The sequence below is a fragment of the Lepidothrix coronata genome, unplaced genomic scaffold (assembly GCF_001604755.1).
Source record: "Lepidothrix coronata isolate B3197 unplaced genomic scaffold, Lepidothrix_coronata-1.0 Scaffold301, whole genome shotgun sequence".
NCBI classification, from domain to species: domain Eukaryota; kingdom Metazoa; phylum Chordata; class Aves; order Passeriformes; family Pipridae; genus Lepidothrix; species Lepidothrix coronata.
This window is the reverse complement of record NW_016690481.1, coordinates 321,521-348,908: the sequence shown is the minus strand read 5'-3', so window position 1 is coordinate 348,908 and position 27,388 is coordinate 321,521. Positions and strand designations below refer to the sequence as shown.

At 51.2% G+C, this 27,388-nt stretch overlaps 1 protein-coding gene across 1 annotated transcript in view; it reads left to right on the top strand.

Annotated features, from left to right (window-relative positions):
- The window catches only part of AAK1 (AP2 associated kinase 1), an 83,163-nt gene extending 57,618 nt beyond the window's left edge, over nucleotides 1–25,545 (top strand). The window contains exons 17-21 of the mRNA XM_017837330.1: nucleotides 4,320–4,421; nucleotides 6,009–6,110; nucleotides 7,008–7,118; nucleotides 10,479–10,583; nucleotides 19,851–25,545. Coding sequence (XP_017692819.1) covers nucleotides 4,320–4,421; nucleotides 6,009–6,110; nucleotides 7,008–7,118; nucleotides 10,479–10,583; nucleotides 19,851–20,983 — 1,553 coding nt within the window. The 3' untranslated portion in view covers nucleotides 20,984–25,545. The remainder of the gene's footprint in view (nucleotides 1–4,319; nucleotides 4,422–6,008; nucleotides 6,111–7,007; nucleotides 7,119–10,478; nucleotides 10,584–19,850) is intronic.
- The last annotated feature ends 1,843 nt before the right edge of the window (nucleotides 25,546–27,388 follow it).

Here is a 27,388-nt window from a genome sequence, read left to right as displayed (position 1 = left end):
TCTTATGTTGGTACAAATCAAAGGAAAGGCTCTTGCTTTCATTCCTGGAGGAAGTGATTTAATTTTCCGGTCTCTGAAGCCACCAGCATGAGGCATTTGAGGGTCCTCCACACCCCCTTAGCTGTAAGATCTTGCTTTGCTTTGCCTGCAGAGAGTTCTCCTTGCTCTGACAGGAAACAATCTGGCACTTCTTACTGTGAGGAGCATGGAACTTGGGAAGAACGTGAAATATTCATCCAAAGGCTGCAGTGTGTGGCTGGGCTTTACCTCTGGAGAGGGTTGATGGGGCACTTTCTAATCCCCCTGTGTGCTTCTAAGCTCAGACACCTTCTCAAGGCTTGCTAATGCCCTGCTTGCCCAGCCCTGCTCCTCACTGGGGCTGCACAGCCCTGGCAGGGCTGGAAATGGCCACGGCAGAAAATCCAACAGCAAAGGAAACACCCCTGGCCAGCTTCTCCTGAACCTGGGACAGGGTCGGTTCCTGTGACCTGGGAAGCATCTGGCAGGTTTTTGGGAGGCTGACTGGGGATAGCTCCATGTGGGAACACAGTTGTAGGTTAAACCTCACCTTTCTCAGCTGGAGTCTGATGAAAGCCCATCCTGGGAGCTCTCCAGGAGCTGTATGAGATCAAATACCTTTGTGTGGGGTTACATTGTCTTAACCTTGTTTATCCTCGGGCTTGTTCGTGTGTCTGTGTGGGAATGATCTGCATTTGTCTCTTGGATTTGAGGCAGAGGCACCTGTGATACTCCAAACCCCTGAGTTTCCCTGCATGGTGATTGATACAGATGGTGTTGTCCTGTCACCCTCCACTCTGAGCTTCATCCATGCACAGAACTGGTTGTGATGAGTCCTGAAACTGCAGCATCGAGGGAGTTACTCTTATTTCTTGTTCCATTGCTGTTTGCTGCATCTTTGCCATCGTGACCTCTCCTAAAACCAGCCTGGGGTTGTGCCCACACACCTGAGGAGTCACCAGAAAGTGGGGCTGTAGTGGCAGAACATCTCTCTTGGTTTCTTTCCCCCCAGTGCTGGTTTCCCCCCCAGGAGTGCTGGTTCCCCCAGCAGAAGGTGTGTGTGAGGATGGCAGGAGGGAGGGGATATTCCAGAGCAGTCCCTGCCCAGGCTGTCACCCACATCTCTCTGCCAAGGCAGGAATGTGCCCCGTGCTGGGGCTCTGCCCATGGAGTCTGTTCTGCAGCTGGTGGGCACTTTGTGCACATGTGACTGGCACTGCTGTCTTTGCACAGGTCACAGGAACGAGAGTAATTATCCCAGTTTTCTTTCTTTACTCAGTCTGGTTCCTGCTGGCTTCTCCCCATCTCAGCCAGGACTCCACGTGCAGGTGGAGCAGCTTTTCCCTTGGAAACTAAAGGGAATTCCCTGGGTGGTAGGACCCAAGCTGCAGTTCATTGTCACAAGGGATTGTGACAATCTTTCCAGATCTGGCTGTGGTTAAACTGCAGCTGCCTGTGTTTGTGCCCAGGGAAGGAGCAGGAGATCCCTCCCATGCTGGAGCTGTGGGGAAGCAGAGCTGGAGCTGGGCTTGTTTGGCACTGCAGAGGCACGAGGTGTTCTGGGCTTGGGCGTCTACTGTGGGTTCAGAAAACCTTGCTTTAGCAAGGGTGTTCTTTATAAGCATGTTGTGCTGAGGAGAGCAGCCCTCACTCCTGTGGAGAAGGAATTCCTGCTGATTAACACAGATGGATTTCACTGGGAATTCTCTAACCTTTCCTTTGCTCCTTGTTGAAGGTGAAGTTCACACCACTTAACAAAACTGTTCCTTTACTTCATCTCTTACTCCTACAGGTTAGTACAAGATGCAACACAGCCCAGAAACCAGGGAATGAACTGCTGGGCCTCAAGCTAGGCTGAGGCACTTGGTTTTTGTTACTTTACCTCCTTTCCCATCTCTCCTGCCACCTTCTTGTTTTTGTTGGACTCCTCAGCGTCACTCAAAAGGGATAAATAAAAGTTCCTTTTAATTGTGCACTGAGGGCTGCAGTGGCTGCCTGAAGCAGCATGGACAGCTCAGCACCAGCAGAGCAGGAAGCAGAGGAGATCTCATGAGACAAGTAACAAAATCAGACAAAGAACCACTGACAGCCTAAAGCTTTGCTTAAAACCAGCTGGGCCTGGGGGACAGGAGGGAAGGTGAACCTGTAGGGAGAAGAGCATGTTTGTTCTTGTGATTTGTGTGTGGTTCAGAAGCGTGGCTGAGCTCACCAGGCAGCTCCAGTGCCTGCCCAGGGGCTGTGCCACTGTGCCACAGGGACAGTCTGTGCTGTGAGACAGGAGGACACTGCTGAGAGGGGAGGGGAGGAGGGAGAATTCCAGGAGCAGGACCCTTGGGAATGGGATGAGGAAGGAATGAGTGCTGGCTGTGTGGGTTTGAAGATGCAGGTTGGTGCAGTGCCCTGGGAGGAGCTGGGCACTGACAGCCTTGGGCAGGGTCTGCTCTGAGCTGGGCTGTTCCCTTCCGCTGTCCCCACGGCTCCTTCCCGGGTTGTTTTCCCAGCACACCGTGACCATTCCACCCTTCCTGGCCCCCTTTGGGGACAGCATTAACACCTCCCTGTCACCAAGGCCCTGCTCCCAAGCCTCTCCCCTCATCCCAGGGAAAAGCCCCTCTTGGTGCCACAGAAGCCAGGGATGGTTCCTCTGCACTTGGAGAGACTTTGTTTGGCAACTCCACCTTTTAAAATGGAGTGTTCCTCACAAATGGAGGGGTTCAGACACATTAAGGCTGCTGTTCCCATCAGGCTTTTCCTTTCAGCTGACCTTTTTCAGGCCTTTCATGATCCAACAGCTGCCTCTTGGGCTGATTTTTAGGTTTCCCTCCCCTCCTGGTTGCTTTAGTGTGTTGGCTTGTGAAGGTTTTCATGGGGAGTAGAATTTGTCCTGCTTTGAATAAGCAGTTCCAAAGCCTCCAGGTTATTTTATTATTTCTATAGGGCAATAAAAGCCATGGGTATTATTACCATATATATAACGGTGCAACTTCAGCTTTCCTTTGGTGTTCTCAGCATGGTAAGTCTTTTATAGAGCAGGATTCCTGTGCTTTTGGGCAGTTGTGAGCATGTTTTCTTTGGATAATAAATAATTACACCAGCCTTTGAACTCAAAAATTAAAATATACATGTAACAGTTTTGTAACTTTCTAATGTTAGATTATAAATGGGAGTAATTTCAACAAGTTGAAATGGCCAGATTTGTCCATGTGGAGCAAATGTTATCAGAGCTGTTCTACTGCAGGTGATTACTTCTAGTAAGTCCTGACATTGTTCTTTATCCTCTTGTTCTGTGCAGCACCCCTTGTGAAAGCTGAGTAATTAATCTGGTTATTGCAAACCTGGTTAGTGATTGGGAAATCACTCATCCCCCTGATGAATAACTGAGATTAACTTCTTGCCCAGGTGATCTGAGTGTCTCTGTGTGAGGGATAATGGGAACCTCAGGAGTTGTGCTGCTGAGAGTGTCTGATTTAAATCTGAGAGTGAAGTAACTGCCTGGTGACTGGGCAGCTCTGTGACCCCAGGGCAGGTGCTGAGGGCTGGAGCTGGAGGGTCTCCATCTCTGGTTTTGCTCCAGCTCTGAAGAGCTCGGAGGTTCCCTTCCTGAGCAGAGCTGTGGCTCTCATGCCTGAGCTGGTCATCTCTGCTGTTTCTCCTCATTAGATGAAGACTAACAAAGGAATCCCCAGCATAGGAAGGGGAGAGGGGGGAGAATTGTTTAAATTTGGGCTTCAGTGGGTCGTGTTAAGGTTCTGGGTATGGAGTTAAGCTCCTTGGGGAGAGCAGCACCCAGAGGGGGAGGACATTCTCACCTGCCTTAGGTGACCTGGCCACTGGAGAGCAGCTGCCCTCTGTGTGTCTTATACTGGGGGACAAACTTTTCAGCGGGGCCTGTTGTGAAAGGACAAGAGATGATGGTGTTAAACTGAAGGACGGTTGATTTTGATTAGATAAAAGAGAGAATTTTTTTGCAATGAGGGTGGGGAGGCCCTGGCACAGGCTCCCGGAGAAGCTGTGGCTGCCCCATCCCTGGAAGTGTCCAAGGCCAGGTTGGAGCACCCTGGGCTAGTGGAAGGTGTCCCTGCCCATAGCAGGAACTGGACTGGATGAGCTTTAAGGTCCCTCCCAGCCCATCCCATCCCGGGATCCTGTGCTGGAGCCATTTGCACCCAGTGTGGTTCAGATGCTCCTGAGGCTGCCACGTGAGCCCTGGACTGAGCACCTCATTAATGTTGTCTTTTCTTTTTCTGTTTTTTGCTTTTTCTCTCTGTTGCCTCCCTTGCTCCTTTTCCTGCTTAACCCAGAAAAACTGATTGAGGGACTCAAATCTCCTGAGCCTGCACTGCTGCTCCCCGACCTGCTGCCCCTCGCTGACCCCTTCGGCAGCACAGCCGACGCTGGCAATGGTAACCACACACCCAGGGCCTCCCCTGGGCCTGGCCTGGCCTGGCCTGGCCTGCATGGTAACTCCACAGGCACCCCCCAGCTCCCAAACCAGCCCCTGCTGCTGGTGAAACACGTGCAGGAACTTGTGGGTTGTGCTGAGACAGATCTGCCTTTTCTCCATGAGGTGAACACCTGAGGAGTGAAGGTTTGGTGTCTGTGTCTGGAATCCAGGGGTACTGATCTGGCACAGCAACGTGGCACAGCTGTGCCTTGTGTGTTCTCTTGGTAGAAGAAAGTTAATTGTTGATTGAAGGGGAAATGCCAAAAATCCCTCCCCTTCTGGTCAAGACTTTGTGTTCAAGCACAGCCCAGGCACTGAGCTGGTCTGTCTCTCCATGGACCCTCAGCAGCAGGAGGAGGAAGGACAGCATTCCCTAGGCCTGGGGAATGCTGGGAATAATATGCTAGGCGGCTGTGAGCCTGGATGCAGGAGGCATCAGGCAGGACTAAGATTCTGGAGCGTTGCAGAATCCTATTTTCATCTACTTGCCAAATAATTGCAGGCTCAGTGGCTGCCATCAGCTGATGGTGTGGGTTGGGGTCCCAGCCGGGGTCCCTTGGCCAGCTGGCTGCAACCTGTGGCTTGGAATAGAGAGGAAGGAAATGAGTCACTGTAACAGTAAAACTTCTGCTCCCTTTTACAATTTTTGGCAGTTGTCTGAATGCTCTTAGATAATGATCCTGCAAATCACAGACACACACACTGCTGTGAAAACAGAAATGGTCATTAATCTCTCTTAGGTTGACCAGTTAGGCCATTTCTGCTTCTAGCATTTGGGTGCATCCTTGTCCTTTAATTTAACGTGATCATTGCCTTGCTGTTGGTCCCTGAGGAGACCCAGACAGTCACTGCATGTGGCTGCTGTGGCAGGTACCTGCCATGGCTCTCCCCTCCCTTTGGGGTTTCTATAAACCAAATCTTTGCATCCAGCCTTTGTAAACATCTCCTGTTGTCTCCACATGATGGGTGAGATGGATACTGGGGATTGGGCCCTCCAGTGAGATGTCAAGTTCCAAAACTTTGTCACCTCCCTGTTGGCTCTGCAATCCTTGCTCCATTGGCCCCTTAAATGGGAACAAAGATCCCACATCTTGGCTTTTTACAGGCTTAACTGGGACCGTGCTAAGGGCTCCAAAGCAGGTATTTTAATGCCCTGTTACTCCTATTGCAAGGGGACTCTGTCATGGTCAGGGTTCTCCTTTTCCTGGACAAGGATCTTGTGGATATTTGCCCAGCCCCAAGTCTCCTGCTTGGCTGCAGGGCAGGTGTTATTAACCTGCTGTTCTGTGCTCTGGGTGTTTCAAATTGGGCTTGCATAAATTAAAACAAATAAATAAACTCAAATAAAGACTCACCCCCAGCAAACACTGATGAGTTACAGTCTTCCCTTGTGTTTAAATTGATTAAATTAATTGCACTCCAGCCTCCTGTGCTGACACAAATTACAGGGTCACTAAGGGCTTCAGACAGCTGCTGCCTCAGCTCCTACTTCTGCCTGTCCTTGCAAACTAACCTCTGGCTTCTCCCCTGCTGTGTCCCTGGAAAGGCAAACCCGACGTGGCAGTGGAGAGCCTGATCCCGGGGCTGGAGGCGCCGCTGCCCCAGCGCCTCGTGTCCCACAGCGAGTCGGTCGCCTCCACCAGGACAGGTTGGTGGGGCAGGATGGGCTGGGGCCAGGGGGGTCTGGCAGCCAGGGAGCACTGGCTGTGCCCATGGAAGTGTCTCCCTCTCACTGCTCTGCCCACCAGCAGGAGCTGGGCCTGCCCTGTGTCCCGTGAGGGGTTCTGGGTGGTTCCTCCAAGGTCCATGTCACTGGTCTGCCTGTGAGGAATGGTTGGATCTCAGGGAAGGGCTCTTCCCCCAAAGGGTGGCTGGGCACTGAACTGGCTCCCCAGGGTTTGGGCACAGCACCAAGGCTGCCAGAGCTCCAGGAGCATTTGGACAGCACCCTCAGGCACGGGGTGGGATTGTTGGGGTGTTTGTGCATGGCCAGGAGTTGGACTGGATGATCCTTGTGGGTCCCATCCCGCTCAGAACATTCCATGGCTCCGTGGTGCATATTCCCTGAGCCCCCATCACAGACCTGTAGGTGCTGGAGCATCACTCCCACGAGCTGCTTTAGGACTGATTGCTGTCCCAGGGAGGATGGCCACAGCCAATTCCTGCCCCTTTTTCACCATACAGGCCTTGAGCAGGCCACTCTTCACAGCAGATGGACTTGAGCTCTTCTCAGAGGTCTCTGAAAACAGGCAGTTTATGTCTGGTTTGCAGCTCTCCCCTCCCTGCACAGCCCCCCCTTGAACCTGTCCCTGTGGGACTTCCTTGTCTGTTCAGCTTCAGAGGGCAGGGCATCCCAGAGGAGGTGGGAAATGTTTCTGGAGGTGTTGGGCCCCTCTGCCCTCACTGAAGGGAATGTTTTCCATCACAAGAAATGGCTTGGATTGAAACTCTGCTCTAAGTGTGTGTGAATGGGAATGTGGGAATGTGAGCCTAACACTCTTTGTGTCCTGTTCAATGCTTCCTTGGGATGCTCACCTGGATCCAGACTCTCTCACTGGGGAAGACTCTCTGCTTGACTGTTCTCTGCTCTCTAACCCTGCTGCTGATCTCCTGGATGAGTTTGCTCCTGTAGCTTTTGCAGCTCAGCCTCACAAAGGTAAAGTGGCCCCTTGCTCTGCCTGAGCCCTCCTGCTGTGTGGGCTGGAGCTGATGTGTAAAGCAAAGCTTGTACTGGTTTGCACAGGCAGGGACTGGTTTACACAGGCAGATGCTCTGACCCGTGTTCTGGTGGTGTTTTCTTTTCTTTCCCCCAAGCCATTGTTTTGTTTTCTTCCCAAACTTAGAATGTACACTGAAGTACTAAGGGAAAAAACATAAAGTGTTCATCTTGACTGTAAAGACAGGGTTTGTCAAAGTAGGTGACATTTCCCATGGAAGAGGGAAGGGAGTTCCCCAGCAGAAGGGATCCAGCAGGCATGAAGGGTGGGCTCTGTGTGCAGCCCTTCCTCAAGGAATGCACTCTGCTTTTGCTTTTCCACATGGGATTTAAGGCCTGGTTTTATGCTAAATGACTAAATCTGGAAGGGAGCCTGATAATCATCTGTCCCAGGGTTTTGAATCAAAAGGTGGGGTTTTTGGTTTGTTGGAGTTGCCATCCCAGGCACATGACTGAGCTCTTCCAGCTCTAGAGAATGTTTTCCTTGCCAGAGGATATCAGGAGAAGTTCTGGAGTCAGACTGCAGTGTCCCAGCAGACACACAGGGGAGCCCAGGTGCAATGTCCAGCTGAGAAAGAGAACACTGTCCTGGGAGCACAAAGCAGAGGGAGGAGGAGAAGCAGAGCGTGTGTGTGGTGATCCCAGGAGCTCAGGCCAGCCCTGGTAGTGCAGCAGTGCTGGGCAGTGATCACAGCTCTGCTCTCTGGCCATTGCTAAACAAGACTTGGGGGACCCTGGAGCTGGGGCAGAGCTCACATGGCTTTTCTTTTTCCCAAGCTGAAATCCAGGCCCTCTCCACGGCTGGAACAGGGGCACAGGAATGCTGTGAGGAGCTGTCAGCTGGTGTGGAGTGTGCACAGGACCTTCTCCTGCTCTGGCCCATCCCTGTCCTGGGCTGGAGCAGCTCTGAGAAGGGCCTGTGTCCCCTGGGGACAGTGACAGGGGCTGGGCGCTGACTCACCTAAGCCAGGCTTGCAGGGAATATTGGATAATACCTGGGTGGGAGGGAAGGCCTGGACTTCTGGGCTATTTATTGCCTTGAAAAGAGAGGCCCAGAGCAGCAGGGCTGATTTCTGGGTGTCCCTTGGTGCTGGGTTGTGCTCAGCTCCTTTGGTGAGTATCCCTATAGCAATAGAAACGATCTGTCCTCAGAGGAATTGCTGTGAAAACAGTCTGTAATCAATTTTTACACTTGATGGCACTTCAGAATGAGTTTGTGTGTTCCACAGAGCTTTTGGGTTAAACAAGCAGTTGTTCTAATTGCTCAGTGCTGTAATACACTTCTGGGCCACTTTATTTTGTGTAAATGGCTTGAGCTGTGTGTGGAGCAGTTCCTGCTCCCTCCTGGAACACAGCAAAGCCCAAACGTTGTTGGTGTGGCTTAATGAGAAAATGAATTAACAGGCTCCTGTGGGGCCCTCCCAGGCTGCCCTGCTTTTTCCTCTGGGATGGGAAAGGATCATGTTTGATGAGAACATGAGGCTCTGTTAGCACAGGAGAGGGGGTGAGGGGGCAAGTTATTAAAATAACTTCCAGAACTAATTTATGGCTTGTTTTCAACCCCTGATTCTCTAGCTCTGGGTGTGGTTATTAACTATGCATCAGTCTCAGTCCTTGATTTGTTTATCCAGTCCTGGTGGGGATGATGTGAAACCCCCCTGGGGCAGGAGCTGCTGGCCCTGGGCACCATCAGCCTGTGGAGCTGCAGCTCTGCCTGTTCCCAGTGGGACCAGGAGGGCTGGAAGAGCAGCCCTGCTCCCAGCAGGGTCTGGTGCTCCAGCCATTCCACAGGATCCTTCCTTTGTCCATCACTGGGCTGTTTGTTGGCCTTGGAATTTGTGCTCAGCCTTCAGGGTCCCTAAATTTGCCTTTGCTGGTTCAGCCCTGAGCTCTGTGTGAGGGGGAGGGTTTTTCTCCTGCCGGTGACACTGAGCTGAGCTCCAGTGCTTTCGGAGGGGTTGTACCCAAGCAGGGACACTCTCCAGCCTTTCCCTCTCAGGATAGTGCAGAGCTGAGCTGTGCTCCTTCAGCACCTCGTGCAGCACCTCGGGCTGGGAGCAGCTGGGGGTGTAAATGCCCTGGAAAAGGGATGCTTGCAGAGGCTCCCGGGTAGGTTGGGAAGAGCCACAAACAAATCTCTCCAGGGACAGAGTGATGACAAGATGAGGCTTCCCGTTAGGATGAAGCACCTTTGTGTGTTTGACTCTTGGCACTGCTCTCCTGGAACATTTTAAGGAAGGGCTGAACGTGCCATGGTCTGGTTAGGATGTGGTGTTCAGTCATAGGTTGGACTTGAGGTCTTCTCCAGCCTAACTCAATCTGTGATCTGAGGTTTGTCCTTCCTGGGTCTGATCCTCCAGGGCACAGTGTAGTTCCACAAGTGGTTTCTTGCATTAGCCAACCCCAAACCTGTTAACATCTTTGTCAGCTCTGGGTAAAGAGCTTTTTTCCCCCAGTAGGAGTCCAACAGGAATGTTCCTGTTCTGTGAAAACCATCAGCTTGTGCGTGTCCTTGCTGGGCTTTTCACGTAGGAATTGAGGAGCAGATTTTGGAAGGTATTTTAGGTGTCTGAAGTGACAAGCAGTGATGCACAGTGAGTGAGGGAGCCTCTGAAGGTACATAATTGCCTGATAAGGTGGATAAATGTTTCATCTCCTCTGGAGATGGTCGAAAGTGCCTCCCACCAAGTGTGGAGCTGTGGCTGACGTGGTTTGAAATCAGTGGATTTATCTCCCAGAGCTGCTTGAGGGGCCTTTAAATCTGGTTACATTTTCAGGTGTGTAAACTCCTTGGAAATCTGACTTGATGTTCACTTGCTGTTTTAGTGCTGTGGGTGAATGCTCATGGGTTTGTCTCAGAGATGATGGGAATTTCTTCTCTGTGTTCTTTTTTTCCCCAGCCCTTTTCCTCTCCCTGTGCTTGAGAGCTGGGAGCCAGAGAGCCAGACTGTGCTCTCAGACCATGCTAATGGCAAAGAACACCTTCAGTCCTTGGGAGTTTAACCCCAGGCCTCTGCCACAGCTCTGAACTCTCCAGCTGAGCCTTCAGACTGGACAGATTTTGTTCTGGCTCTTGTGACTTGGCTTCGTTTGGTTTGGTTTTATCCCCTCTACTTCTGTATTTAATTGGCTCTCCACCTTCTTACCCAGACTTACCAACTTTATTTCACCTTTTAAATGAAACTCCTGCTTCTAAACCCTGTTTCTGAAAACATAGAGATGTTCTAACCCTTCCTGGCAATGCTAACCAGCCTCTCTGCTGTCTTTGCTTCTTTACTCTCTTTCTCTTCTATGCTGCAGAAGATACTAACCTGATATCAGGCTTTGATGCTCCTGAGGGCTCTGAAAAAGTGACAGAAGATGAGTTTGACCCAATTCCAGTGTTGATATCCAAAAATTCACAAGGTAAGCCAGGATGTGGGGGTGAAAAAGGGAAGGAGAAAAGGAAAACAGTGAACATATAAATTAGTTCTGGGGCAGTGGTGCTGCAGCAGGTGTGACTAGTCCAAACCCTAAACTGTAGATGCATCAGTGTGGTATTTAGGGAGCTTAGTCTGTCTCTGAGATATGGTGGCCTTGAAATTTCTGTAGGTTCTCTGTTTGGGAGAGGATTCCATGTCCAAAGAGATAAGAAGTGCAAGGATTTCAGATCCCATGAGGTCACTGCTCCCAGCCTGCCAGGAGAGCACAGACACCTCTGGCTGAGGTGCTGGGAGAACTCTGCTCTCCCACGTTCCCATTTGCTGTCCAGGCCAATAAAGGAGATCCTTTGGCTTTTGAGTGAGCTTGGCATGAGGAACAGCAAACGGGGAGGATGATGATGATAATGATCCTTTATAATCCCAAAACTCCTGCTGAAATTGGGGCTTTTTCAAAGGTGCTTGTGGGAACTGAGTGTGAGGTTTGGTTGATGGTCCCCACCTCCTTTGAAGGGCTCTGAGCAGGAGAGTCTGTGGGACTTCAGACCGTGGTGTCCCTCAGTTGAGGAGCTCTTGGCCAGCACTTCCAGCCTCACACAGGGCTATGGAGGAGCAGCAGCACTTTTGGCTTAAAGCCACAACAGTGCTGTGTTTTTAACTCTTCAGGGACAGAGTCAGGCACCATTTCACAGCCTGCTCAGTGAAGTGGGTCCTGCCTCTGCGGTCACACTGTTGAAAAGTTTTGATTACAGCTTCTGGTGTACTGGTGGAGGTTTAAAGACAACTCTAGGGCTCTTCTTTTTTTTTTTTTTTTTCCCTCAGTTTGATCACAGAACTTTTTGGCTTCCCTAGCTCCCACTTCTGGTCCCAGCAGGAATGTGCTGTGCCCCTGCTCTGCACCCGTATTGGCTTTCAAAGACTTGTTAGACATAGTTCAGACATTACAAACCCTGCTCCTGCTGGAAGTCAGAGATTTCTCCCAAATCTGGGCCAGGATAGGCTGCCTTGAGTACAGAGAAGATTCTTGAGGGGTTGGAACCAGATGGTCTTTAAGGTCCCTTCTAACCCAGCCTGTTCTGGGATCCTTTCCTTATGTGTCCAGGTCCCAGTTACAGAAAGCCCCATGAGAGCTCAGCTCTCCTGGAAGCAGCTGCAAACCAAAGATGCTCTTAAAATAGCAACTAAATTTCAAGATTTAAAACTCTGAACTGTCTTTAGGTTGTGGGAGTCCTTGTAATTGCTTTAGTGACCCTTTAGTAAGGACAGGATTCTGCAGCCTGGATAAACCTCGGGGAAGGAGCTGGTGTTTGTAGGGATTTGTTGGCTGCTGTGCTGGTTGGTTTGGGGGGAGAGGGTGGAAGAGCAAGGAGGGGTTGTTGTTGCTGTTGTGATAGTAATGAGAAGAGCTTGAGCAAATTTTCTGTTTTGCTTTGACTTTTTTCTTTCTTGCTTGATCTTGAACTTCTGAAACTGTCGTGTGTGTGTGTCCTGTTCAATACTGAATTCCTATCTCTCACACTTTCAGGTGGGCATTCTAGAAACAACAGTGGAAGCTCTGAGTCCAGTCTTCCCAACATAGCCAGGTCTTTACTGCTGGTGGATCAGCTGATAGACCTGTAGCAGTGGCACAGTAGCAGCCGCGGTTTCTGTCCCGTACCCAACCCTCCGTCCCGTTGCCAGAAGAGTTTCCTCCCGTTGTGCTTCTTTGGGGCTTTGCTCTTTTTTTTTTTCTTAATTAAAAGAAAAATCTGCCAACAGGAGACAGTCACCCACCTTTCTCGTGTCTTCCCATGGCCTGGGAAGGATTCTGTCTCAGTTCTCCAGGCAGCCTGTCCTCCCTAAAGCTCTGAACGCCTGCTCTGGTTCCTCTGCTCCTCCCCGTAGCCCGTGTGCAGGGAGCACTGTGGGGAGCAGGGAACAGCAGCTGCTCTGGGCCCCTGCCTGCAAGAGCCTCCCCCTGCCCAGAGCAGGGGGGCACGGTGTGGGTCAACCTCTGCTTTGTGCTTTTGGGTCTGGGCTTGTCCCTGTTTTCCCTGGATGGGCAGGAGGAAGGGCCGGGGGACAGTAGTGGGGACGTCCCTCACCTGCAGGATCCAGGTCAGGAGAGCTCATGGCTCTGAATTGGCTTCAGAGGAGGAGGAAGCCCCGAGTTCCTCTGAAACAGCCCAGCCCATACTCTGGTGATGGTGCAGATGAAGAGTTTTCCAGCTGCCCCCAGCCCATGGTTTGCTGTTTAACAATCCTGCTTGGGAATGAACTGCACTTCCTGGGGGAGGGAAAACCAGGAAAAAGGAAAAAAAGAGAAAAGAAAAAAAGGAAAAAACCAGATTGTTAAAGCTGCAGACATGACCCTAGGTGAAACGTAACAAGGTTTTGAACCAAATCCATGTGAGTATGGTTGTGACTGGCATTTTGTTGACTTTTTTTTGGGTGAAAAGGGCACTGTGGCAGCAGCAGATGTATTTTCTGTGATTTCTGTGTTTGACTGGAAAGAAAAAAATCCCCCTGACCTACTGTAAATTGTGTATGAAGCAAATTGTCCTGCGGTCGTTTTGTCCGTTCTCAGTCCCGGTTTTGGTCCAGCCTCTGGTATCTGTTCTGGGTTCCCCTTTCTCCCGTGACTGCTGTGGTGCACCCGGGTCAGTTTGGACCCATTGTTTCAGTAGCAGAGGCTCCTGTGGGCCCTTCTCCCCGGTCTCTGTGAACACGCATGCACTTGGTTCAGGTGGTTTGAAATCAGTGCTGCTACAGCTCAGTGGGGTTTCCCTTTTCTTTTCCCTCCACATGCTTAGTTGGTCAACTTTGCTGGATACGCTCACCTCGTTTTCCTTGGCTTACCCCGAAGTGCGGAATTTCTATCTTGTATTTGAGAGCGCTCTCTGCCCAGAAGGACTGTCCCTCCCTCTGTAGTGGACTCTCCCAGCTTCCTGCTCTCCCCGTGTCTGTGTTTGTAGCTGTATTAGTAACAGTGCAGTTCCCACGTGCGAAAGTTCGAGCGACTGAATGTCTGTGCTGACCTCGCTGAGAAGGGAAGAGACCCATTTGTGACTCCTCCTTTTCCTCTCTCCATCCCCCCCACACTCCGTTTAACCAGTTCTGTACATAGATCTCCCATCGGTTGTGTCTCTACATTACTCTTCTTTTAAAACCTACACTTAATAATAAAAGTATTGCTTAAGTGTGTTGTATCATTACATGTGTATACTGCACTTTCCAAGAGAAGCTTTACATGAGAACTATGGAAATGACCTTAGTAAAATTGTGGATAGAACTTTATTATTTTTTTGTTTTATATTCCTAAAGCACAGGCAAGCTGGACTGGAAAACATGAAGACGCTATAGATAGAAAGTTATTGTATAGTCAGATACTGAGATTATATGAAAAGAGAATGGATTTTAAAAAGTAACCATCTACTGTATATTAGAAACAAAGATTTCTGTGAATTAAAGTACTTTTAAAGAATGTTTAAGATTTTAAATCTAATGGCGCTTGTTCAAGGGTTCTGGAAAAAAATGACAAATGCACTGGGTTGTTAATAATGCTATTAAATAAGCAGATGTGAATGTTTATTTTATTGCTTTTTCAAGTAGCTGTTCGTGGGTGTGGGTGGAAGTATGATATTTTAGAGATGTCTGTTCTTAGACCTCCTTCATCAGCAAATCCTCGCCAGGTGTTTGCAGAGCGAATGGGAGATGAGAGATGAGATGAGTGGAGATTGGGGATTCATTTTAAACTCCAGAAACTGTGACTGTCCTACAGGCACTGGCTGGTGTTGGTGCTGCTCAGAGCTGGGGAGTTTCAGTGGAAGCTGCTGCTGGGGGGGACAGACTGGACCTCCCCCGTGTCCCTGTGGGACGTGCCTGGTACCTGGTGCTGCCCAGGTGGTGTCAGAGTGAGGCTGTTGGAGCTTGGTTGGAGCCTTGTTTGAAGCTGAGGGAGATGTTTCTGTCCCCTTTGAAGGGTTGTGGGGTCAGGAGGTGTTAGGTAACATGGCACAAACGTACAGTCAGTGAAATCCCAGCAGTGTTCTCCTCTCTGCCCGGTGCTGTTCCTGAGCGTTGGGATGACAGAGGGCTCTGGGGCTTGCAGTGGTGGCATTGACTATTCTGGTGGATCCTCCTGGCAGGGAGCTGCAAACACAAGCACAGGACATGGAGCCATTTCCCTTCCCGTCAAGGCTGTGCTGTAGGTGCAAGAACAAACTGGGATTGGGTGGGAAATGTTCAGAGTAGCTGGAATTTCGATATTGGTTCTCGCTTGTTTGGGGGGACATGGGCTGAGAAATGCCCCTGCCTTTGGAAACCTTCTGGTTCACCTCTCAACAGATGGGCACAAGTGTCACCCTACAGTTGAGAGATCAGCCAATTGTGTTGTTTCTGACAATACCCACTGTGTTGGGAGCATCCATCCCAAACCAGAAGGTGCAGCTTCCTGGGTTTGGACTGTCCAAACTTCCTGGGGTCCCGTGGGCCCTCCTTGGCCAGGGCAGCGGGTGCTGTGTGAGCAGCTGGGGCAGTCTGGGCTGGGGGGACAATCTTGGCACCGTTGGCTTTATGGCAAACCTGCATCATCCCCCAGCCCACTCACCACAGGTGAAGGGCAGCTTGAGCCAATCTGTGCAAAGCAAAGTTATTTTTAGTGGGGGCTTCTTGCAAAGGAACAACGAAGGTGTTCTTTGGCCTGAAAGAACAGGGTGTTCCCTCCAGTGGTGTCCAAAAACACCTGCTTTGAAAATTGATTTTTTTTTAAAATTTGTTATTACAGTGAAAGTTCAGGTGTGATTCAGAGCAGGGGCAGAGTTCAGCAGCTTTTGGGGTATCCAAGCAAAGGTGAAATGTGGAGCTTGTGGAAGGGGAACTACAGGAAACGCCATCGGGTGCCCCATGTGCTGCAGCTGCTGCAGCTGAAGTGGGGGCATGTGGAAGTTCAGCCCAGCTTCTCTAGTTCAGGAGCTCCCCTGGGAATCAGTCAGAGCTGGGGAGCAGCTGCTGTGGTGGAGGCAGAGCTGGGATAGGGGCAGTGAGTGATGAGGGAGCTGATGCTCAGCTGGGTCGTGGCAGTGGGATGAGGTGGGTGCCCTGTCTCTGTGCTGAGGTGTGTGGGCACTGCGCACTCAGCTGCTGCCCTCCAGCAGGAAACACAGACCTGGGGGGGAATTAAAAAAGGGTTTCTTGTATTTATTTGTTGCTCCTGTGCAGTCCCTGTCTGTGCTGGGAGGAGCCCTGGTCCAGGCTCCGGATCCTGCTGTTCCCAGGAGGAAGGGTGGGCTGCTGCAGGGACATCCCTGCTGTGGGACGTTCACCCCATGGGACTCGCCTTGTGTTTTCCTTAGCGGGTCATTGGCTGTACCTTAAAGAGGACTCGTGTCCATAACTCCCGGTTTGGGCACAGCCCAGTGAGGGGAGAGCACAAGGATGCTCTTGGTGTCCAGGGTGTTAGTTTGGGAACTGCTGGAATGTGGGGTTTGGGCTTGGTTTAGCTCCTGCCTGGTCTCACTGTCACGGTGCAGGTGGCTGTACATGAGTGCCCAAACTAGGGCATTAAATTCCTTCTCTTGTGGGGCTGCAGGCCCTGGCTCTGCCTCCAGGTCTCCTCCTGTGCAGTGGCTTTGGGCAGAAACACGGAGTTCTGTCTGCACTGGGCAGTGACACAGGTGACACTGACCTGTGGAACTGCTGCCTGGGGGTGGTTCTGTATTGCCTTTAAGGAGATTGCTTCTAGGAATTGGGATGCAAGAAAAGACTCCACTGTGCAAGAACAAAGGAAGGAGAAGCTTTTTGACCCTTTTTAAGTGCCAAACTACTAATCCTGCACACTGGTAATTCTGCTGATCTTTAGCCACAGTTACTGCTGAGACCTTCCTGACTTGGGCTTGAAATCAGGAGAGTTTTCTGTCTCCCCTGACTTTGTTTTGGACTCTGCTCCAGAAGTGAGGTCCTCATCACTGTGGTGACTGCTCTGCCTTAGGGAGTAAATATTTTCTAATTTTGCTCTTGGTTATTTCAGTACTCTCCCACTTCAAGGCACTGTTTTCCTTGGAAGCTGGGGAATGTCCAGGTGTCAGGGCTGTAACCTGGGGTAAATGGCCTTTTCTTCAGGTTGCTGTCTGGATACACAAAGGGTGTATTTCTGGAGTACTGAGTGATAAGTGGTTTTATTTTTAAGGTTCTCCCTGTGGAAAGAGAGCTTGAGTATAGTTTAGAATTTTCTTTAGTACCTGTATCTGACCCTGGAATAAAATATTATACACCGGTGTTGTACAGGGGCAGGGAGAAACCTCATCTGTAAGCTCCAGCTTCTGTAAAGATTTGCTGCTGTAAAGCTTGTGGCTGTTTGCAGTGTGCAGTCCTTAAACCTGAGCACTAAGGAAAACCTGAGGGATGCTTCCCCTTGGAGGAACACCCAGACCTCAGGAGTCTGCAGGAAGAGGGGACAGACAAGGAGCTCCCAGTGAAGGAGCCTGGCTCAGGGTAGGCACATGTTGGGAAATGCTGCCTCTGCCAAAGGGACATCTCTGCATGAGGGGTTGTGGTGCTTTGTGTGTTGGCCAAGAGATCCAGGCCTGGTTCTTTTCAGGCCCCTTGTACAGCGTGAACAGGGCCCAGTCCCCATGGAGGAGGGACAGGGGGGACAGGAGGGACCAAAAGGCACTGCCTTAGTCTGATGAGATTTAGACTTGGGTTCACTCTTGCTGTCACCAGGTCGTGCAGTGACCCCTTCTGTCCTGCCCTGTAACAGAACAAGTGTCTGTTTTGGCCATCCAGGCCTTTCCATGGGGAGCTGTCCCTGGAGCACCTCAGCCCCCCTGGTCTCTGATCTCAGCCCTGCTGGAGCATCTGGAATTCCCTGTTGTCCTGAGAGTCAGGGACAGGAGCCTCTGGAATGATGGTCTGCAAGACCCATAGTTGTGGCTGCTTATGGGAAGCACTGGCCTGGTCTTGTTATCTCTGCCCTGCCCTTCCCACGGCAGGGTTGGGTTTGATGGTGATCTCAGTGCCAGCATTAGCTCAGAGCCTTTTTTACCAGATGGCATCAGCAGCTGTGAGAGGTGTCTGAGCCACACACACAGTTTGCTGAGGTAAAACACTGGTGTGATGTCTTCCTTGTTGTAGGGATGCTGCTATAGCTCCCTCTGGGACCATTCCTTTGCTTTCTGCCAAAGGAAAAGCTGAGGGAACCAAGGAATGTGGGAAGGAAGCTGCTGAGATGGGTTACAGTGGGAGGGGTCTGGAAGTGCCAGGTCTCCCTTGTTCAGGATCAGAGACACAGACCCTGGCAGTGCAGTTGGTGCTCCGGTCCTGCCAGTGAATTCCCAAACTCTCAGGTAACACTTTAACATCTCTGTGCCCATTGTTGTTGTGTTCAAATTACCGGGGCCCTTCCCTTGTGGTACTGCCCAGCAGCTCTGACTGAAGTGGCTCCTGCTGAGGCATCACTTAGGTTTTATCTCCCAGAGTAACTTACAGCTCCTGCACGGGCCTTGGCAAGGGAGAAAACAGCCTCTGGGCATTCAGTGCCCTTCTCTCTTAGGATGGGCAGAGAGAGCATTGGAAAAAGCCATTTTTCCTGAACTAGAGTGTTCTGCCTCTCGTCTGGTGCCTCCCGTTCAGAGCCCTGAGCAGAGCTGAGATCCTGCCACCCTCTCTGACTCTGTCCCACACGTCCTGGCTTACGTGGGCACAGGGACCTGCTGACACACGTCACCAGGCAGGGAACACCGACCAAACGGTGTTTGTGCTGTTCTTGTGCAGAGTGGGCCTTGGTTTGCACTGGCATCATGTTCTCTATGGTAAATGCCTTTTTCCCTTGGTTCCTTAATCTGTAGTTCATGGGGAATTCGGAGGCATTTGTGTGATGTGGCAGCTGCTCTTGCTCTGCCTCAGCCTGTGTGCCCAGAATGTGCCAGTAACACCTGGGCAGTGTGTACCCACCTCCACTGGGGCCGTGTGTTCCTGTGATCCAAGGGTGGCATCTCAGGGGAAACCAGTGCGACAGCGGAGGCTTCAGGAAAGAGAGAGAGTGTTTTTGTAGAGCAACTGGTCAAATGTTCACATATCTGCACTGTCTTTATTTAGCAGTGTCGTGTATCCAAGTGAAGAGTTTCCCAATAAATACCAGTTTTGATGCCTAATGAATGCCTGCTGTGTCTTTAATTGTGAGAGGTGCTGGAGAAGGGGATAACCTGTGTGTGTCCACGGCTCATGGAGCAGTGCCCTGAGGGCTGTGATGGGTGTGCAAACATGAATGACTGACCTGGGCAGAGCTTCCCCTGGGTGAGGAGGCTGCTCTGGCACAGCAGGGTGTGTGGGTTAGTGCCCCGCTGTCCGTGGGCACCAACCAGCCTCCTCACCCTCCTCGTTCTTCCTGCAATTCCTACTGCTTAGTTTTCATGTGATTTTTTCCTGTCCTCTTGCTAACATGAGTCCAATGACACACTCCCAACCTGCCAGTAGTTCTGTGAAGGTAAGAGATCTTCTGTTCTGTCTGTGTGAGTCGTGAGGCAAAACCAACCCTGGAGAAGGGCAGGGCAGCCTCTCCCTGCACTGTCTTGTTATCAAATCCAGAAACAAGCCTGGTCATTGTAGTCATGATCCTTGATTTAAAGTCAGGGTATGGATGTTTAAAAATGGTTTCTCTGGCAGTAGTTTAAAATGATGCTGCTGCAGTTACAAGGATTCACTAAAAGCTGTAGGCTGACCTTCAGTCTTTGAAAAGGCCATGTTATTTTAGCAGATTGAGGGGCATTCCTGTGTATTTTCCAAGCCTGAGTGTAATTCCACGTATCCGTGGGCTGGCTCACAGGAACAGAGGCTGTGCCAAGTGGTGGCTGTGCTCAGAGGGCAGCCAGCAGGGCAGCAGGCAGTGACAGAACTTGTTCACTCTGGGCAGCAGCGTTGGGACGTGAACCCTCTGCCGTGGTGTCGTCGCCGCGGGTGGGAGGGAGAGGAGACCTGTGGGGTGGTGCTGAGAGTGCTGCGTGTGCCCCTGCGTGTGTCAGACATCCTCCACCTCTGAGCAGTGGTGCCTGTGTGTCCCCAGGCTGGGTTAGTTGTGTGTCAGCTCGTGTGTCGTAAACACCTTCCTGGCATTTTTAGTTCCATTGGTTTCCCTCCCTCTCCCGCCCATTTTCCATGCGTGGTGGTGGTTTCCATCTGAACAGTGTGATGTTCTTGTGTCATAAGTACCTCTCATGCTGACTGATGACCAAGGGCGTGGAGCTGGTTGAGTAACACTCTTCTCTTGTGTTTGTAGGTCTGCAGAGGGATCCAGGCGTGTTCCCAGCTGTAGCTCTTGAGCTCTGTAAAGCAGATTCTGGCAGTGATGGACTCGCTTTGTACAAGGGTCAGTCCAAGATGCTGGAGGTGAAAGTGCAGCACAACTCGGAGTCGGAATATTTAGCCAGAGATGGTCCTTCAAGCAACAGCTCCTTCTACAGCAGTGAAGGAGAGGGGACAGACCATGAGGGAGATATTCTGGATTGCAGTGGGTCCAGGCCTTTACTGATGGATTCGGAAGAGGAAGAGGAGACGTGCAAGCTCTGCCCAGGGTTCCTGCAGCCTGTGCCCAGGGAGAGGCACGAGGCCTCCAAGGGAGATCCCCACTCCCAGTCCAGAGCAGGGGAGATGCTGTTCCCAGCCTTCCAGTCGCACACCGGGGAGGCTTTTAACGAACCTGATGTTTTTGCCACGGCTCCTTTCCGAAGCTCCAGGAAAGTGCCGGATGAGGGGGATGTCTTTACCAAAGCTCCTTTTCTCTCCAAGGGCAACGTGGCTCTGCGACATCCAGAAGAAGCAGATGTGTTTCTGAGAGCCCCTTTCACTAAGAAGAAAAGCATGGAAGAGTTGACTTCCCATAAGGAGCCGTTCCCAGCACCTGTTTTCCTCAGCCAAGGGGGCGATGGCCGAGCTCTCCCGCTGTTCCCCAGCCTGGATTCGGCGGCGCACGGGGCCGCGGCCTCGGCGAGGTCTCAGTATCCTCCTGCCGGGTTCCCTCAGCCAGGCAGCCTCCATCCCTGCTCCGGGAGAGCTGTGGAGGCCCAGGAGAGCGTCCCTGCTAAAGGAGGGCTGCCGGAGCAGGGGGACGTGGCTGGGGAGAGGAGCCAAGGCCCCGCGCTGCCCCCGGACGCCGTGCTGGGCGCCGCGGGGAACCAGCCTTTCCGTCCGCAATCCCTGTCCAAGTATTCCCGGCACTACAGCCCCGAGGACGGGCCAGGCCTCGAGGCCAAGCCCATAGCTGCTTACAAAGTGGTGTCTCAGACCAACAGGCAGGCCATAGTGGGCTCTGTCTCTGTGGTCCCGCTGTCCTCCAGGACTACGGAGCTGCCCGGCGCGGATCCCTTCTCCTCGGCGCCCTTCCCTTCCAAAGCGGGGAAGCAGAAGCCTTAACGTGCTGGGGGTGGGGCTGTGCTTCCTGCGGGACACCTCGCACAGCACCTCGGGCCTCTGCGTCGAAATGAGTGACACAGCAATATATATGTATAAAATAATTATTATTTTTGGTCGGAACTCTCTTTGCAGTGATAGGTAGTGGAACCGTTCTAAGTTATGTTAGTCCCAATGCCTGGCTCTCAGGATCCTCAGAGCCTTTCTCACCTTCCTCCTCTCACTGTCTTCCCCCCCATTTATTTTTTTAGATGCTTTTCTAAACTAGTAGTATTCCATATTTTCTGGTCCTGGCTAGAGAAATGCATTATAAGATGAATTAAAAGGTTTATTAATTACAGAGCAAGTCAAGCAGGACTTGCTAATGCTCTGGAAAGGACGTGATTTCACAGGTTAAAGGCTTACTGTGACTTCTTTGCCGTCAGTGCTATCCCTGCTGCTCAGCAGCGGTGTGGCCGTGGCAGCTGTGGCTCTGGGTGGGTGTTGGGGGTGATGTGCCCACCCAGGCAGACCCTGCAGTGCTCTCTGGGGCCAGGCTGTGCAGGGTGGTGGGAGCAGAGCCGTGGCTCTGCTCTCCCTGGGGTGGGACACGTGGCAGTGCTGCCCGGGCTGGGGCCACACCAGTCAGGGAAGGACTCACAGTGCCTTCAGTCTTGGGAACTCCAGTGAGGCAATCAGGCTGTTCCTGCTGCTGGAAAATCGAATTATTGTGCAAACAATCAGGCAAAGCTTTCACTTTTACACATGTATTTCCTGTCTGGTCTATGCCAAAGTGTAGGACCCGGAAATCTGCTCTTGGTGAAGGAGAGATGTGTATTTACAGTATTAAAAATAGACCTTTGGGGGAAATTTATGATGCAAACAGCTCCATAGCTGTGCTGATGTACCTCACGTGGTGTGACTTGGCCCTGTTAGGTGGGTTTGTACTGGCAGAGCTCGACTCAGAGTAAATTCTGCCTTTTGTTTTCTTGTCGGTTAAGGATGAACTTAAACAAAATCCATTCACTCTCCTTCCGAAGTATTACGTTTTCTATCCCAGTCCCAAAGAGAAGGACAAGTACTTACTGTGTGAGCAGCCAGAGTGTTCAGAGGCAGAATCCCCCAGGCAGGCACTGGGCAGGCCCAGAGCAGACTGTGCTCCCTGCTCTGCTCACTAGTGGAGGACAGAGAGGAGAGTGGAACCTCCCATGATTATTTTGCAAAATGCCTGGTTGCAGAAGTTGCCCTGGATCTGCTGTTTCTGGCCTGCAAAGGTGCTCGTGAGAGTGGACTGGCTCTCAAAGACCTGGTTATCAGGGCTCTGTGGGATCCCAGTCCAAGCTCCCAGTCCAAGCTGGAGCCTTGTGCTGAGGGTAAAGGACACACTTTGTGTTTGGGGGTCTCCCACGAGTGGGTTTGTGGTCTTTGGACGTTTGCAGGGGAATTGTTGGAGCCGTGGGTTGGTCTCTGAGGTCAGGACTGGCTGTGTGCAGAGCAGGTTCCTCCCTGTCCACTTGCTGACGTGTTTGTACTCAGAGCAAGTCCTGTGAGTAGTGTCCCTCGAGTAGTGGCCCTTGGAGAGAGGGAAGGATCAGCTGTAGCTCCTCCTGACTCACTGGAGTCACACCCTGGGGAGCTGCTGCAGCTGAAAATAGACTTGGGTGTAGTTTGGAGAGAAAAAACCCTGAGACTACCTCCAGCACATGGCTCTGTCCGAGGTCCAAATAATAAGTGTTATAGGAACACAGGGGGCACAGAAAAGATGTGTGTGAAGGCTGAAAAAAAGAGGACGTTGCACAGTCTGGGGCAGACTCGCTGCTCACCTTTCATCCCAGCCACACAGCGGGAGGATGGAGGGATGGATGGACAGGTGGATGGAAAATCCCTGAGTGCTGGGAGGGGACTGCAAAGCATCTGCAAGTGGGAATCACCGACTGCTCAGTGTTCCCTTTCCCCTCCCTGAATTTGAATCCCCTCCAAAATATCTCCAGTTGCAAGAGATGAGCCAGGTGTTCTGCTGGACACGGGGGTTGCCTGGAAGGGAAATGCTTGGGCTGAGGTCTGAGAGCCCTGGGCTGGGCAGGGAGAATACTGGAAAGCAGGGAGGCCACGTTGGCTTGCACAAGTTCCTGGTGAACAGGTCAGCTGGAGCTTGTGGAGCTGGGAACCTTCTGCCCTGCTCTGCTGCACTCACAGCTAATAAATATTGGTGCATAGTGGTGGTTTAGGGGCTTTCTGTCCTCCATCACCACCTCTTGAAAATAGAAGTACTGTAAAAGAAGTTTCTGGGTTTCCCTTGAGATGTTTATTCAGCAAAGCTGAGGCTGTTTATTATGTTTTGTTTTTTAGTTTTCTGTTTAAATATACACCCAAAAGGTGGTTGGTTTTGTTTTTTGTTTTAAATCTCTGTATCCCCAAGTTGGTTGTTGCTGGATTGGATCAGTGAGAGGCCCTGAGAGCGACTGTGACAGCAAACTGTGAATTCAAGGAGGGGGAGTGTGAGGGCCCAGATTTGTCCCAACACCAACCTGTGTCGCAGCCACACTGAGCCAGGAGGCTGCACTTGGCCTCGAGCTCTTAAATTCACTCAGAAGCTGCTGGAAGGGAGGCCAGGCCTTGGCAGTGTGGGATGAACCTGCGAACAGGGAGATGCTTTGCTGAACCCCAGGTGGGTTCAGGGTGTTCCCTCTGCTCACTGCATTCAGGTTCTTCCTGCCCTTCATTTTTACTTGAAAAATTGCTTTTGGATAATTCTGTGAAGTTTCTGGCCTTGCCACGTCCAGGTGAAACCGAGCTGGTGCTGGAAGAGTATTAGCCTGTCCCCTCTGTGCTCAAAAGGGAAGGTACACTGGGGTGTCTGGGCTCATTTCCAGCCCTGTTAGGTTGGGTCAGGCTGAGTTTCCAGCTGGCATTTTGGCAGCTTTTTTGTCCTTCAAGCACTTTACACAAATTGCAGGCTGACTGTGCCCTAGAGCTCACAATCCTGCCAGACACATCCAGTGCTTAAATGGTTTTAAATCTCTTCTGAGGGTGGAGGCAGCTCGTTTGTATCTCTGTATGTGGCTCATAAAGTAATGGGACTTTTGGTTATGGTCATAAGACTCAATTTCAGGGCCTGTTACTCTGATATCCTTCTCATTTCCAGCCTGTGTTCCTCCTAATCCTGCACTGCCACTGCTGCAGCCTCAGTGTGATGAGTTATAAATGGAAATTTCATTTCTCTAGTCTCTGAAGCTTGCTGTTGTAATGTTAAAACAGGGAAGAATGATGCTAATTATTTGCCACACAACCAGTGATCCTAATGAAGTAAGACTAGTACAGCCTCAATGCAGTGTTTTGAAATCAGTTTTCTGAAGAGGAGCACTGGTTTCATCTCTTTAGTAAAGCTGTAGTAAATTCTGTTCACTGCCCTGAGCCCTCGTGCTGGTGCAGGGATCATTTGGACAATCTGGGATTCCTGCTGGGAGAGGGAGTGGTTCTTGGTTCTCACTCCCTGAATGCACTTCAAGTCTCTTTTCAAAGTGATTAATCAGAGTTTCTGTGTGAATAGAGCAAGCAGTTGGCTTGGCTCTGTGCTCACTGCCATGACGTTGGTACAGCGCCGTGGGGGGACCTGGACCTGTGTCCTGCCCGGCTCTGCAGGATTTCGGGGGCTTTCCCCGTGTCTCCTCTCCCTCCAGCCAGCTCGGCATCGTCACACCTGGTGTTAAGTTTACAGTTCAGCCTCCTGAAGCCAGCACACAGCCAGCCTGGGGTGCACACTCTGCCTGGAGCACAGAGGTGATGCTGAGCTCCGGCCCTGTGAGCATCGAGACACATCCCAGAGCGCGTCCCCCTCGGGACAGCAGCAAACTGGGCGGGATCTGCTCAGCTGCTGAACTGTCAGTCACTCCAAAGTGGTAATCGGTTACTTTAACTCAGCTTCCACCAAAGACTCTTCTGTTGGGGAGTTGAATTTTTGTTGGTTTTTTGTTTGTTTGTTTTCCTCGTGGTGTTAAATCAAGGCCTTTCAGCACACCGACAGACTCCAAAGCATTTTTACAGTAGTGTCCTGACAGTGAAATCTTGGTCCAGTTGGGAAACACATTCCTGAAGCCTGATCACAGCTGCATTAGTGTTTCTAAAAATAAGCCATGGCCTGTAGTTTCCGTCGTAGGTGGGTAAATACCCTCACACACACCTAGAAATGCTCCCTGTGAAGCTGGAGGGATAATGTTGATCCAGTGTTCCCGATCCCTCCCAGGGACGGGTGGGAGGGCAGGGGACTCACTCGGGTGTAGGGTGCAGTGGGTAGAGCACCCCCACCCAGTCCAGGAGCGAAGGAAGCTCCCTTGTTCCCACGTGGAGCGGGAAGGGGAGCTGGGAGTGTTTGTGGGCCCCTGACTGTGACACACAACCTGACTCGTGTCCCACGGGCAGAGTTTCCCCTCTGTGTGGTCCCTGAGCAGCCGTGGAGCCACCTCAGCCTGGCACATCAGTGGGGCCAAGTTTTGCACTCCAGGTGGGATCATCTGTTTCTGGTAATCATGAAGAAATGTTTGACTTGTAAACTTCTGTACATTTTATTAAAACACTATCTGATGACACTACATTGTCTCCTCTGTGCATTCCTTATCCCCTCCCCTTGCAAAATATTTTTGCTAGATACAGAGAATCTGGGTTTTAATGAGTTTTTTCTACCTGGGTCTGACCCTGCTGTTTTATCTGGCAGCTGTAAAGTCAAACTGATCTTGTTGCTTTAAGCAGTGGATATTCCAGTTTATATCCAATTTTTATATCCAGAGAGAGTCCTTCCCATCCAGGGCAGAGCTGCAGCTGCAAACAGCACAGAGCAACTGAGCTCTCCCTGCAAAGCTGCTGCTCCTCAGTGGGTTTAATGCTGGTGCATCTGGACATCCAGGGCTTGGGAGATGTTGAGTCTCCGAGTGCTGGTGATGTGTGGTTTTTCTAGATCATTCAGCTGCCAAGACCTACAAGGGGCTTTGGTAGTGCTTTGCAGAGTGGACTTTGCTTAATTTAATTTCCATCTTGGTAAATGGGTCCATTGGGAAAGACTTTGTGCTGCCTTCTGCCCTGCTGCAGCTGCTGCTGGTAACACCCAGGTAACAGCAGAGCCTGGGAAGGCTGAAAGCGAAGCCTTTACATTCTCAGAGCTGCCATATTTTCTTTTTTTAATTTTCTCCCCTCTTGAACATGCATCCATGGACACACATTAATGGCATTCTCCATTAACGTTGTCTGTAATTTAGTGTTCCCCTGAAAAAGCCACATTTGAGGTTGATTTGTTGAATGTTCATTTTGGGTAGCCTGTGATGCTCAGGAAAGAAAATAAATACAAGTAGCTGTGAAATTTGCACCCCAGAGATTTAAAACCCTGCAAAGCCTGGAGCTGCTGCTGCAGGAGAAGAGGGGCACAGTGAACCCATCCCAGAGAGCACCTGGGAGGGGAATGCTCCACAGCCACATCCGAGCCAAGCTGGGCATGGGGGGAGGAATGACAGGATCCAGGAAGAGGTTTTGGCAAAGCACAGGAAAACGTGTGTTCTGTGAGTGCAGCTCCTGCCAAGGTACAGCAGATCCAGTGAGGAATGACTGAAACAGGCTGAGGTTTTGTTCAGGGAACTTTGTGGGGGTTTTAGGCTGTTTTAGTTGTACGAGAAGCAGCAGCGATCATCGGACCGATGGAAGTGACTTTCTGGTCCAAAATGGGCAGGACTATAATCAGACCAACGGGGGGGACATGCAGCCCTGGCCCAGACATGACCTGGGATCTCTTTAATTTGCTGACATTGTGGAGGTGTCTCCTTCCTCCCTGGGAAGACTCTTCTTTCTTCTTGCTCAAGGGCCCAGAGCATCGGCCCCTGCACCAAGAGCTTCCACTTCAAATACATTCAGATCAAAATAAAAGCATTACCTCTTAACTCCCTCTGCAGCCACCCTGTCTGGAATGTTACTGGGGTAAATTTGCAATTTTTGATGGCTTGTGAGAACTGGAGGGGAGTGGAGGGAGGAAAGAAAGGCTTTTTGTGTGTTACCGGGCTCGGAGGTGAAATGGGGGCTGGAGGGGCTGTTTCTGAGCACTGTTGGTAACTGTGCTGCTCCTTCAGGGCTGGGACAAGGACGTGGGGCCTCATCCCCCTGGAACGTGCTGCAGGGCTGAGAAAAAAGTAAATATTAATGAAATAATTGTTACCCTTGGGGATGGTTCTTTGGGGTTTTTTTTTGGGGGGGAGGGTTTCCGTATTTTTATTTATATGTCTATATTTCTGTATTTATATTTCTAGCAAACATGCTGACTGTGGACAGGACACAACTGTAGGCTGAACACGAGCCTGGGTGTGCCCAGGGGGCAGGAGGTCAGTGGCCTCTGGCCTGTCCCAGCCATGGGGTGTCACAGCCCCAGGGCAGGGCCCGTCCCTGTGCTGGCAC